Source organism: Mirounga angustirostris, unplaced genomic scaffold (genome assembly GCF_029215605.1).
Source record: "Mirounga angustirostris isolate CCGP_5_RB_7025 unplaced genomic scaffold, mMirAng1.0.hap1 SCAF_11, whole genome shotgun sequence".
NCBI lineage: Eukaryota > Metazoa > Chordata > Mammalia > Carnivora > Phocidae > Mirounga > Mirounga angustirostris.
In genome coordinates this window covers 39,045,037-39,059,552 of record NW_026991719.1, presented here as the reverse complement: position 1 = coordinate 39,059,552, position 14,516 = coordinate 39,045,037, and the positions used below count along the sequence as shown (strand labels likewise).

Here is a 14,516-nt window from a genome sequence, read left to right as displayed (position 1 = left end):
TGGGCTGTAGAAACAAGAACAGTAACAAAAGCAGGTCGTGGTCATGGGGTAGATTTGGCTTGTGCCCCTTAGTTTTTCCTGGCCCCAGCAATGTCACCAAATACCTCAGATGGTCAATTCCCAGTCCTTACCTTACTAGGCCAATGAGCACTATATGATTTATACTTTGATCATGCTTTCCTCCTTGAAAGATTTTCTTCACTTGGCTTCCAGGACATCACTCACATTCTCCTGGATCTCCTACTACCTCACAGGTCACTCCTCTTCTAGCCTTCTTTGCTAGTTCTTCAATTTCCTGACCTATTACACTGGAATGCCTCAAGGCTTGCAGTCTTGAGTTCTTTCCTCCATCTCCTGCTCCCCCACGCCCCCGCCCTGGCATGGTGAGTTCACCCAGACTCATCCATCCCTTGAAGTGGGTCAGGCTAGCTTGGACTCCTCTCTTTCTCACCCTACTCTGTCAGCTAATCCCATCAGTTCTACCTTCCAAATGAACCCAAAACCTGACCATTTCTACTGCTGCCATTCTGGGTCTAGCCACCACCATCTCTTAACCTGGCTTACAGCAATAACCTCCAAATCTGTCACATCATTTCTACCTTTGCCTCCTTTAGTCTATCCAGAGTACCAGAGAGGATCTAGTTAAAAACTAAGTTCAGATCATGTTACTCCTCCATTCAAAACCCCCCTACAGTTTCCCATGTAATGCACAATAAAGTCCAATACCCTTATAATGGCCTACAAGGCTGAACATGATTCAGACAGCCTGTTTCCAGCTGGACCACATTTACCTCCCCTCTTCTCATTCTTAGCTGGGCCCACTCAGCCATGCTTGTCACCTTGATTTGCCTCAAAAAATGCAAAACACACTCCTACCTTAGGGTCTATTGCTTCTTGCTGCTCCCTGGGCTTGAACACTTTTTTTTTTTTTTCTTCATTTTTTAATGTTATGTTAATCACCATATATTACATCATTAGTTTTTTGGGCTTGAACACTCTAATCACAAATACCTTTAAGGCTCACTTCCGTAACTCTTTCAGGTCTTTATTCAAATGTCACCTTCCAGTGAAGCCTTCCCTGACCTTCCTATTTATAACTGTGAATCCTCTACCACTGATCTCTAGTACTCCCCAGCTCCCCTAATACACTTTTCCAGAGAACTAAATATATCATTACCTAATGTTCTATATATAATGCTTACTTGTCTATTTTTTTTTATCTGCATGAATTAAGACATTTTTGTTTGTGGATTTATCCCCAGAGCCTCAAATAGGACATGGACACAGTAGGTGCTCAAAATTTAAGGATAAATAAAACTACTAATCATTCTAGAAGAGATGGTCCCACCAACAGCAGTACTTTAAGAATAAACTTAGAAGTCTTAGAAAAAGAACTTATCTTGGTTTGACCAATAATAAAAGGCTAACCAGCAGTAAGTCAAATATTTCTTATAGTAGACTAATAAAAGCACAAATCATTTGGCAATGTGTGTTGGCAACATTTTTTTTTTAGATGCTTACTCTTTGACCTTTCAGTTCCACTTTGAAACATCCGTTCCACGGAAACAATCCAAAACATAGGAAAAACTATGTGCGTAAATATTTAGAAGTAAAAACTTAGAAATTGTGTCTAACAGTGAACTGAGTAAAATATGGCACGTATTTTTGACAGAAATAATGTCCATGAAATCCATTATTCTGTTTTGAAAACTTCAGTGGCTCCACTTTGCCTTAAAGACAAATTAGGCAACTTTTTCTACCTTCCTCAGCCTGATATTTCACCCTTACCTCTTCATAATCTATACTCTAGGGACATTTTACCAGCAGCTCTCTCCCCTCCCAAATTCTCCAATTTCTGGAGACTCTTAACATCTTAGTTTATGTGCCGTCCTAGGTACTCTGGCAGCACTTTTCACCAAAGTCATACTTCATAGTAATTTATGGTAACTGCTTCTTTAATGGTCTTTTTCACCCACCACAGTGAATACCTAAAACTTAGCATAAGCACCTGATCTTAAGTAGGCAATATATGTAGAAATGAACTAAGTACCATTACATAAATGTTTATGCCATTGTAAATTAACAAAGTTTTGGGGGACTGTATGATCTGTTTCCTTCTTTTGGAAAGTTCCAAGATTGTGTGGGTGTGCCCGTGCGTGCGTGTGTGGGGAGAATTTTGTAATGGAAAAGAAAATATACTCGTGTGTGTGTGGGGGGGGTGTCAAAATGTAGTTAATAACATAGTACTATAAAATGCTTATAAAAACATTCCTCAAACTTCTTTTTCCTCTCAAAATGCGTAAAACCAAATAAAGACAACTACTATGTGAGGAGCCAACAATGCAGCTAGTCCTTCTATTACCTGAGTGGAGTTAGATAGTTGGTTTTTCCACGGCTCCTCTGCGCTGCTGGTCAGGTTTGTGCGGTTATGAGGTAGAGTGAGTGCGTTTCTCTGCAGGTAAGGCACGTTTCCATTACTTCCACTTCCTGTTATGTGATTATTGCCTATCAAAATAGTGTCTGTACTCCCCAGCGTTCTTGATGTGCTACAGGGAACATGGCCTGTAGAAAAGGGTCCGTTAGCCAAAGGCTGCCCAGGGCAGGCAGGGCGGACTCCAGGCTGAGAGACGCTAGGCACTCTGGTCAGAGCAAGCTGGGGCTGCTGGCCAGAGACTGAGTTTGTAGGCAGTGATGAGTCAGCTGTTGGCCCATTAGGAATTCCAGTAGCTCGTACCTGTGCAACTCCTGTTTGTCTCATCTGTCAAAAAGCAAATGAAAAATAAATGCTGCTTGTGTGGCCCAAAAGGTAGAGAACCAGAATATGAAGGTGTGCAACCAGGTAATCTCTGATTTTACTCTAACATTTAATTTCTCTAGGTTGAAAAATACACACTTTTTAAAAACAAGAAACTGTGTTTATTCGTATTTAGATAGCTCCCTCAGAAAAGCAGAAATCTGTTTTGAGAAACATCCCTTCAGTAAAGACAAAAGAAAGCAGCTGAAAATTATGAAAACTAGAATTTATAGGTCTTTTCCCCAAGCAGAAAACAGGGGATCTCAAATTTTCATTCTATTTTATTTACATGCCAGATCCTCCAAACTAAACAAGTCCTGAAGAAAAGAACCTCACCTCAGTTTAGGATAGCTTGTTAAGTATTAAATAATATAAATAACCCTTAAGAACACAGGCAAAATAGCATGTAAATAAGTAACAAAATACCAACTCTTGTGCTCAAAATTAAATTTACAGCTATTTTTATCTAAAAATCTCTGTCCATTATTAGTATTTTAAGAAGCAAGATTACTAAATTCCACCAAATACTGGCAGAAAGAAGTGGGCATGAACATGCTCTAAAAGGATGTTTTAGTCAAGAAAAATACTCAAAATGCTAACAAATTTTAGGGGAAAAAAATTCTATACACACTTGGTGTTGCTGCATTAAGACAAACTGACTTTCCAGCTGTTCCAGCATCAGTTTCTGTGCTGGATTTAAGTTATTTCTATTTGCACGGAGCTGTTCCAAGTGCTAGAAGAAGAAGAAAGGAGAATACAGTCAAAGGCATATCTAAGCAACCAGCTCAAGCTCACTATTCTAAGCAACCTTGTCCTGAAATGACTATACCAACTCAGAACCGCTATCTAGTCAAAGATACGGATTCCTGATCAACAGCAATCAACCCCAAGATGAAGCCCTTTAAAAAGTTTGAGAGAGTAAGAAATAAACACTCATCCAAAGAGGTTTACTATAATGTGATATTTGAGACAAATGGGCATAAAATTTTACTTGTCAATACAGTATTTTTTGGTATTCACACAGAAAGAAAGTTCTTTAAGCTTAAAAATGCATCATGTCAAGTACACTCAAAGCAGCACTGTTTGGAACAGAAAAAGTTTGAAGACAGCCTGACTATCCAAACCTAGTGCTCTGCTTAAATAAACGTGTGACATCTACATAAATAAATATGCTGTAGCCATAAAAGAACAAAGAAGCTCTTTACGTACTGACATGGAAAAGTCTGTAAAAATACATTATTATCAATATATATAGCATTCTACCATTTGTGTAAAAAAGGAGAAAAATAACATGAGAGAGAAGGAGGATGCATATTTGCTTGTACATGCATGCCATCTCAGGAAAGGTAGGTAAACTAATACCATGGACTGGCTGTTAGAAGGAGAACTAAGTGGGTAGGAGCAGGAACTGGAAGGAAAATTTACTTTATATAGCCTATAATCATACTGATGCAGTCTGAAGCATGTGAATATATTGCCTGTTTAAAAATAAAACTAAAAATAAGTGAAAAAAATCAAGAATAAATTATCAGAGTAACTGATAAAAGTGGGTTCATTTTGCTTATGTGTATATTAATTGGATTTACTGCCACTCAACTTTAAGAATACTTAAAAATTTGAGGTTTACTGCTTGTACTCTTTTTCAAGAGGAAAAATAATCTGTCAAAAGCGTATCTTACATACCTGTAATTTCTGTGGTGTCAAACACCACGAATGAGCTTGTTGCTGTACTGGAGGATGTGACACTGCATGGCCACTACTCCAATTATCAGAAGTATTCTGAGGAAAATTGATAAAAAAAATTAAAGAATATTTGGTTAAATCCATGGAGTTAACAGTAATGACTAATGAAGGCCAAATGACTATGAATTGGAATATTACATATAAAAAAAGTTATGACATTAAATTCTTTTAAAAATAATTTTACATGCATAATAAATTTGGGAAATCATAAATTTAAAACAAAAATATTGATTCCTTAATAAGCCACCCAAAAAGGCCCACCCCTAAACTATGGCCCAAATGGCTAACCTAAATAGCATACTGTCCACTAGATCCAACAATAAATTTATCTCAATGTCAGGAGAAAGTGATGATGAAAAGTGTGTTGAGATCTTAACGGCAGGGAGATGAATAAAATGATTTGATGAATGCAAATTTATCCCTACTTTCTATATTTAATATGATGCTAAGAATTTGGGATAGAAAAACTCAAACCTTTCACTCTTTGATGTCCACAGATTTAATATAAAGGACAGGAGACAGTCAAACTGCACAAGTTCAGGGCAGTTGGGAGTTTTTTTCCTTTTTGACTGGGATTTTTCTATTTCTCTAAAACATATACCTTTGTTGGACTAGATGTTCTTTTCCTCTTGGCAGGACTGGACAGGTCATCTACTTGGCTAGAAGGAATCATGTGTAGTGGCAAGGATTGCTGTGAAATTGGTGTTTGACTGAGGCCTACTACAGGTTCAGTATTTGGATGATGAGGTTTACATGCCTAAGAATCACAGAAGGAAGACAAAAATAGGGTTCTATATATTCTTAGTTCATTCCTTCAAATTATAAAACTTTACAAACTGCATATTTTCAAAGCTATGTGGACATCGCTGATTGCAATTATTGAAAATCAAAATCAAATGAATCATCAATGGAGGAATGTGTACCTTCCTTTGAAAAACTGCTTTAAAAATTAAACAAACCACTGCAGCATTATTTTAAGAAATCTCCTTCAAAATCATGAAAATGCACAAAGGTTCTAAATTGGCACCCCAAAATTTCTTCCCATATCAGAGGGAGTTTTATTTTGAATATCTAGATTCCCTTCGCAATTACAGCAAAAGGCTTTTCATTAATAAAAGCCTCCTGTACTTAGTAAAATATGCTTGACCACTACAGATTGAAAAGAACCCTTAAAGCTGGGCACCTGCAGAACATAACCCAACTTCTCACCTGCTGTGCTGTGTTCATGGCACCCTGCCTGGAGGTAAGCTCTGCGGGGATTGGTAGGCTCCATGCCTCCTCAATACTAGGAAGTAATTTAGTTTTATTCTGTAGACTACCTTGTGGAAGGTTACACAACTGAGCCTAGGAAAAATTATGTAAAAAGCAAATTTAACACAAGCCTACTTGAGTAAGAGCAAGTCCACTAAATCTTCCTAAATGCTATAACTAATTGTTTTTAAAAGAAAATAGATTCTTAATTTGGGGTTTCAGAAAGATACTAAGTATAAAGAGGGTAACCGGAATATAAACCTTTGTGAGAATTAAAACAAAGCTGAGCTCTGTTATCAGAGTTCTCATAGCTGTCTTCTCATGAAACTCCAAGCAAGAGTGAAAGACAGTGTTTGTGTTCTTTTCTCTAAAATGCTATGACAACTTAAAAATGTAGACAGCACATAGAAAAAAATTATGTAAATTAATATGCATCAACAGTAAATGTGCAAAAGAGCATCTTTTAAATACTGCATATCTTACTTAAAATGAAAAGTAAAATAATATTACAAGCTATGGTATGTTTACAAAATATGGAAACAAATTATAGACATCAAAACACAACTAGACAAACTTTCCAGCCACCCGCCTCCTGCCTGAGTGTCATGGGGAAACATGTGCCTTTAAAAAACTGCTATTTAAAAGTTTTACCTGTAAATACTTAATTCGTGCTGCAAGTGCAGAGGTATTACTACAACTTTTGCTTCTGGTTGCATTTAAGTAGCATTTAATGGCATCCTGAGGCTGGTTGCAGGATTCATAGAGTGTGCCTAGGTCCATCCAGGCTGCAGCATGGCCATGGTCCAATTGTACAGCACAAATATAAGCCTGTAAAGCATCCATAGGCTGATTTTGCTGCTGATATAGCACGCTAGAAAGAGAAAGTCAGAAAAAAAATAGGTCAACTAAGAAAACTACTTAGCTTCTCAAGTGATATTAACTACTAAGTACATTACACGTTATGCAACAGTTGTATATCAAGTATAAGACCATTATTTTTATATAACGTCTTACCCTATTGAACACCATGTATCTGCACTTGCTTCTGATTTATCAATAGACTGCCTGTAAGATATAAAGGCATCCTGAACTTTCCCAATACTTGAATAGCACCTGAGAGGGGAGGGAAAAAAAGATCCAGACAATTCCATTAATACTGATTAATTTTCTGAAAAACTTCAAGGCAAATAAAAATCCTAATAAGCTTACAAATTTCTGTGAATGTGTATATATATATAAAACTATAATGTACATTATAATTAACTATTCAGTGAACTATACTGTAGTTTATCTGATAAGTGCTAAAGCCATGCTGCATTAATGAACAATATTAAAATAATTAAAGGCCATATTACTTCAATATCATATAGAGTTGAAAGCGCACACGTGCACACACATGCACACGTGCCATTCCACTTAAATAGCTTGATCTATTTATATAGCTTACATTCAGTAAGAACACAGAGTTAAAAACCAAGAAAACCATTCTACGCTGGTAAGATTTGCTGAATCAGATTTCAGTTCTCCTTTCCTAAATAATAACCATGAGCTCAATCATTCTGTAATTCGTAAAAAATACAAACATTAAGATGCAGGTAAAATCAAGCTAACTATCAAAAACAGTAATAATAAGGTGAGTGCAATATTTCACGACATGTAAGGGTAACAAGGGTATGATTAAAGTTTCAAGGACCTGTCATTTTCTTAATGCAGATGTACTGGATGGAAACACAGAGCAGCAGCTGAAACTATAAATATATAGAAATTATCTTCTTAGTGCTTGGCACTAAGGAAAAAAGAAAAAACAGAACCCAGTCCCTGCCTTCAAGGAGCTTACAATTTAGTTGAGGACTGAAGACACATTACAAATGTCATGATGCCGTTATCATATGGCTGACACAGACAAGAACTGTTCTGAGAATTTAGGGTAAAAGACACCAAAATACACACTACAGGATTTAGGAAAAGCAAGAAAGGGAAGGGTAACACTAAGGAATTTGAGTATGTATAGATGCATATAGTTTAGATCTGTGATTATCAATTATCAGCCAATATATGGCAATTTGGCCATGAAAATAAAATGGAAAGATAACATACACTTACATAAATTTTCCATTAAACTAATTAATACTTACATTGCAACCGACTTATTTTGAAATACAACTGAGTAAACATCAAAAAAAATTTTTTTTGAAGATTTTTATTTATTTATTTGACAAAGAGAGAGACAGCGAGAGAGGGAACACAAGCAGAGGGAGTAGGAGAGGGAGAAGCAGGCTTCCCACAGAGCAGGGAGCCCAATGCGGGGCTCTATATCCCAGGACCCTGGGACCAAGACCTAAGCAGAAGGCAGACACTTAACAACTGAGCCACCCAGGCGCCCCAACAGCAAAAAATCCTTAAATGTTTTTACGTGCCCAAATAGCATATTTAGATCCTCATAATTATTCTTTGAAATTTTACTGATTCATGTAATCCAAAAGTCTGGGAACCACTGATTCAGACGGAGAAGATGAGAGAAGGCATTTCAAAATGTTGTTTGAACAGTATGAGCAAAACCTAATGTATAGAAGACAGCACAGATACAAAGAGTAGAGAATTATAAATCCAGGCCAAGGATAACCTGAAGTTTTTGGTCTTCTAACAAGAGAAATGGCACCACGAAAGCACTTTACAGGAATATTAATCTGCTAACAATGTGTAGGGATAAACTGAAAGGAAAATAAATTATGGACAGTAAAAAAGAAGGCAGCTATACTCACTGGCTTGGAACAGGCCAAAATTGGGGTAAAAGTAATGAAAATGGCAAGAAAGGAAAAGAAGGGAGAAACAGTAAACCAAAAAGACAGATAAAGACTCTGTGACCAACTGATTAGATATCCATGGGGGGGGGGGGGAGGGGGGGGATAACTTAGATTTAAGCCTGAGCAAAGAGAGTTTAAAATAATAAATAAATAAAAAGTGACCTCATTGGCAAAACTAAAAGGAGAGGAGATGGTTTGGAAAAGAATATGAGGTTTGAAATATGCTTACTTTGATGTGAGGTGAGAACACTAAAATGGATAATGTTAGGTAAAAAATAAGAGATGTGGTCCTGAAATTTAATACCTTGAAATATAGAGATCTAGATTTGGAATTCATCCACATAGAAGAGAGGGTTTAAGAACACAGGACGACTACAAGGGAGAGGTGAAAAAGCCTAAGGAATCACTAATCTTATGGATTGGGCAATAAGAAATGTCAGTGACTGAGACAGAGGGGGCCGTGTCAGAGCAAGCCTGCAAACTTTTACGAAGGGAGAATTCAGGACAATGCCAAATAGGGACAGATACCACAAAGGAAGGGAATGCTTTAACAGATAGTAGAAAACACATTCTGTTTGTTGTTGTTAAATCAAAGCCAAATCTCAGATTTACAGACAAATTTACCTAACCACTGAGAGGAATAAGCAGTAATTCCCCAACCAATGTTTTCACATTCCATTCCTACAAAGTCAAAGTAGGAAACCAATGTGCCCAAATGCAGACGTCCCAGTCCAACCACCAACCACTTTTCCTCTAATAAAACTTAACTAAGTTCCCCTGAGACAGCCTTGTGTCTCTGAAAAACCAATGAGTGAACCTAGGCTCTAGTTCCTGTTCTGATTTAGTTTACCTGTGTGACTGTGACCTTGGACAAAACATTTTCCTCCTCTGAACTCACTTTCTAGATCTGTAAAATGACAGGATTTACAAAGTGAAGCAGGTGACCTCCTGGTCCCTCCCAGCTCTAACATTCTATAGTTCTGTGCTAACAATGTCAGTGATCAGTACCAGTATAAGAGCATTACCACATTACCCCTGTATTATGATACACACATGCCAAATGACATCTTCAACACAGACCTGAATGCAAAGGTAAGTAATAAAAAGCCTTAGAAATATTAGGGTCATCAAATCCCAAAGCTGCTTACTGACACTTGAGGTCTCCATTCAGAGCTTTAATAACTTTTAAAATATATATTATTTATAAAAATTTTCTCACAACAAAAAGGATTAGAAGCAACACATCAGAAGGCAGTGAAAGGAGGTCAAAAAAAAGTAAACACCAATGAAAAAAGTCTAAAACAATCGTCGAATTATGTTATTACGGATAAAAAATAATGAACATCTAACATGATAATGTTGAACTCCAAAACAAATTAAACTGAGGTAAGTATCCTTTATTTGAGAAATCATAAAGCATGTTGTATATTTGGAAAATTTTATCTGAAAAGATTCAAATAAAAGCATCTCAGCAGCTTAAATGTAAAGTCAGTTAACTAAAATTAAAAAAAAAAAACAAAAAACAAAACAAAAAAACAACCCTCCTGTGGAATACTGCTCACTGAGCTGAAAATTACAGCACTACTAAAATAGTAATTTTAAAAATAGTAAAAGTAAAAATAGAATTTTTTTTTAAGTATACTAAAAAGACAATCAACACTACTGTATTGTATTAAACTACTAATCTTTATTTTAGGTCAAAAGGAAAATAATGTCTGGTACACATGCCTTTTAACCTATATTAAAATAAATTTTCATATATAACGTTAACACTAGAGGCGATGACTAGGCAGCCCCTACTTTCTAGTGCTGGACCTCCTTCCCAGTCCCTGTATGAAGCCTCCCACTGTGCAACACTAACACTAGCAATGGGGCTAGCTTTAAACACAAATAGTGTTCAGTCAGTTCATTTATTCCATTTATTGAATAGCCACTTTGCTAGGCGAGAATATACAAAGATGGTAAGACCCAGTTTCTGCTCCCAAATATCTTCAGTGAAAGAGAAAGACAAAGTTTGGACTCTTAAGCTTTACTAGTGAGCAACCCAAATTAGATTATTTTATAAAGCTTTGGAAGGTATTAGAAAATTTCTGCTAAAAATAGGTACCTTCCCAGCCAACTCTTATTGTACATTATTAATGACGAACCAAAAAAAAATTTTTTTAAATCTTAGTATTACTCCATCTCATAGAAACACTTTGCTAAATTTAAAGGAAAAATGAAATCATACAAAATACTAAAACTTAATGTGATTTATGGAAAACTCAAACAGCTTAAAATTAAAACAACATAGGATAATTTCAAAAGAAATCATAGGGCGCCTGGGTGGCTCAGCTGGTTAAGCGACTGCCTTCGGCTCAGGTCGTGATCCTGGAGTCTCGGGATCAAGCCCCGCATCGGGCTCCCTGCTCAGCAGGGAGTCTGCTTCTCCCTCTGCCCTCTTCCCTCTCGTGCTCTCTGTCTCTCATTCTCTCTCTCAAATAAATAAAATCTTAAAAAAAAAAAAAATCATAAAATTGAAACCTTCAGGGTGAGAAGGTACCTAACAGATAATCTATAACCAGGGTCTCTCAACCTCAGCACTACTGACATTTTGGGTCAGGTAATTTTTTGTCCTAGAGGGCTGTCCCACTAGATGCCTGTAGCATTCCCCATAGTTGTGATAACCAAGTATTTCCACACATTATAAAATGTCCCCTATGGGCCAAAATAGTCCCCTATGAAAACCAACGATCTAACATAATCCTCTTATTTAATAGGTTAAAAGAAAATTGAAGCATCAAAAAGTTTAACTGCGCCATCCATGATTCCACATATATTAGCCTAACCAAGACTTGAATCCAAGTCTCTCAACTCCTAGTACACTGATCTTTCCACCATACCACAAAAGCTAAAACCAGTTAGGAAACAAAATACAATCTAATAATGGCCCCAAAATATAATCTATCAGATACATATACAAAAGATATATTTCAGATAATCAGTAAGCACAATTTCGGCATTTGAAGTACAGAGTAAAGTTTATAGACTTGCAGAAAACTATTTTCATTATATGTCACTTTCTCCTTTCCAACAAATGCACTAATAATGTATCCACTTTCTCACTGTGAGATGTCAAGTAGAACTGATTTCGGATCTACTATTAATCAAATTATGTCCATTCTAATGTATATATCATTATTCCAAATCACAAATAGCAAGGTCCCATTGGCTACTGGTGGTCACTAGGCAGAATAAGAAATTAATTCTGTTCTGTTAAATAGACATATAAAGAAAATACTAGAAATCAGAAGAAAGGGCATTTAAATACTAGAATGAAGAACTACTATCTGATAAGACTTTTTAAAAACCAGCAATAATTCACATCAAATGAAAATCCAACAAGCAAAATGAGAAATGTCCCAGTAGAGCAGATTATGCTGTGTGAGGAAACTACCACACTCAGAAGTTTTCTTTTATTTAACTCCCAGAAATCTGTGTGATAATATATTTAAAAAGGAAAATACATTGATCAGCTTATAAATGTAAACAAACGTTTTTAGCTCATAATTCAAATCTCTTAGGTGGAATAAACAAAAGCAAAACTTAAGTATAGTCTCACCTTCCAAGGAAATACCAGGACTGGCCAGAATTAGGATCTGCTTCCAAGGACTTCTGGAGATACTGAATAGCATAGCTTTCCTTGGTGGCTTTATCTCCCAGAAGATCCACAGTGTGATGCATCCAACCTATAGTAAATGATTAAAAAGTATTTACCTAAATGACTTAATTGTTCTTCAGATTTTAAGAATACTAAGCAGAAAACACGTAAGTAAAAATATTCTTTTTTCAGTCAACTTATTCATTTAGTTTGGCATACACATTCCCAAAATTTAGAACTGCCAATTCTGATTATAAGGAAGTCTGTTTCTCACAGGAAGGTACAGTCAAACCTATAAAGAACTTTATTCCAGAGAAAATGAAACGATATTAAGCACTGATTTAACACTTAGTAAACTATAGTTCCTCTTTTCTAATTTTGGTATTTGAAAAAATTCCAAGTTATGAAACAAAGCATATAAAGATGTTCAATCTTATTCAGTGCTCTATGTAAAACTTTATGTACATTTTAAGACTCTCCAAGACAGTCTATTAACACAATGTTTATTTCCAAGGAATAAATATTAAGACTACTTAATCAATGATAGCTCAGAGTACAACACACACATATAACCCTACCTCACTGGCACTGGCCACGTATGTTCACAACTTATCTAAAATAAAAACTATAAAGCATTCGACAATTATTTAAAAAATATTCAAATGGTGTAAATAAAAATGGTATAAAATGCGTACCACAAATGTTTAATAAATAAATTTAGATTGTGCATAATAGTGCATAATCTCAATTGTATGTAGAATCTCAAAAAGCTGAATACATAGAAGGAGATATTAGAATGGTGATTACCAGGAATGGGGAGGTAGGGGAAATGGGGAGATACTGGTCTAAGGGTACAAAGTTGCAGTTATGTAGGATGAGTAAGTCTAGAGAGTAATGCACAGCAGAATGACTGTAGTTAATAATATTGTAATATATACTGGAAATTTGCTGAGAGAGTAGGTTTTGCGTGCTCTGACCACACACAAACAAATGGTAACTATGTGAGGAGATGGATCTGTTGATTAGCTTGACAATACTATTCATTTCACTATGTATAGGTATATCAAAACAGTTGGAAACGGAAAGGAAAGGAAAGGAAAAAGGAAAGGAAAAAGGAAAGGAAAAAAGAAAGGAAAAAGGAAAGGAAAGGAAAGGAAAAAGGAAAGGAAAGGAAAGGAAAGGAAAGGAAAGGAAAAGGAAAGGAAAGGGTTATGTAAGCAATCAAAAGATTGGATCATGGAATAATGTATTCTAAAACCTTTAAGACACAAGGAATAATTTGGTTTAATTTGCTGGGGAAATCATATTTCAGTTGGATCAATTCAAGTGCATAAAATCAGCTCTGTTCTTTGTATATAGTCCATATTATACAAAACAAAGAAGGACCCTTATTTTCTGACATTTATTATAGTTGCTGTGCTCCAAAAGATATTTCAAGGAGACTGAGTTAATATATTTTATGAAAATACACATCAATCACACATTTACGTTTATTCATCTGTTCCTCCATTATGCCCTATTACTAGTAAGAATGGAACCTAGAGAAACAAGCTCTAAAAGGAGCTGCTTAAGCGGCAGTGACAAGCAAGTAGGAAGGACTGATGTGCAGGCATAAGTCAGACTTAATTAGGAGAGGTATTTTTCTGTTCAAAAGCATGAAAAGTTTATTATACTTACACACTCTGAAATATGGTAAGCCAATGCCAAAGACGACAGGTGATTCAGACATAATCCAAAACTATTTCAATCTATTTCCTAAATTTAAAAGGTGTATGCATTTTTGCTACTGACATACTCTTCACTGCAGCTAAAATGCATAAATTAGCTGAATGAGTAAGCTGCCTTATGCTAAAGGCACCACTTTGTTCTTTTTACTTAAGGACACAAAACCTTTCTTTACTGTACTAGTAAGCTTGTTTTAATTTTTTTTTAAGATTTCATTTATTTATTTGAGTGAGAGAGCCTGTGTGCATGTGAGTAGAGGAGGGGCAGAGAGGGATAAACTTGTTTTAAAGATACAAATTCACAAAACTCAAACATGATCTGTAAACTTATTAAAAAAATATTCAAATACTTCCACAATTTTTAAAAGTATGGATAACTCAAGTAAAATTCTAACCAGAGATTAAATTAAAAACAAAGCTAAAAACAAGAGTTTTATATTAAGGCAATGTGCTCATTTTGTGTAATTAATCATATGATAGGTATCAATATCATGAAGATCAGTGATAAAATCTAGGCTTAAATGATTTTAAAATTATATAAAAAGTCACATTATGAAAAT

General features: G+C 35.7%; 1 protein-coding gene across 14 annotated transcripts in view; it reads right to left on the bottom strand.

Annotated features, from left to right (window-relative positions):
- KDM6A (lysine demethylase 6A) overlaps window positions 1-14,516 on the bottom strand; it is a 208,808-nt gene that overhangs the window by 51,024 nt on the left and 143,268 nt on the right. For 6 of the 14 annotated variants that reach the window (XM_064573959.1, XM_064573958.1, XM_064573949.1 and 3 more), the window contains 8 exons: window positions 12,194-12,320; window positions 6,803-6,901; window positions 6,440-6,659; window positions 5,747-5,881; window positions 5,139-5,294; window positions 4,478-4,573; window positions 3,426-3,527; window positions 2,363-2,758 (listed from right to left, as the gene is read on the bottom strand). In XM_064573959.1, coding sequence (XP_064430029.1) covers window positions 2,363-2,758; window positions 3,426-3,527; window positions 4,478-4,573; window positions 5,139-5,294; window positions 5,747-5,881; window positions 6,440-6,659; window positions 6,803-6,901; window positions 12,194-12,320 — 1,331 coding nt within the window. The remainder of the gene's footprint in view (window positions 1-2,362; window positions 2,759-3,425; window positions 3,528-4,477; window positions 4,574-5,138; window positions 5,295-5,746; window positions 5,882-6,439; window positions 6,660-6,802; window positions 6,902-12,193; window positions 12,321-14,516) is intronic. The other 8 variants (XM_064573951.1, XM_064573950.1, XM_064573953.1 and 5 more) reach the window with 8 other exon arrangements.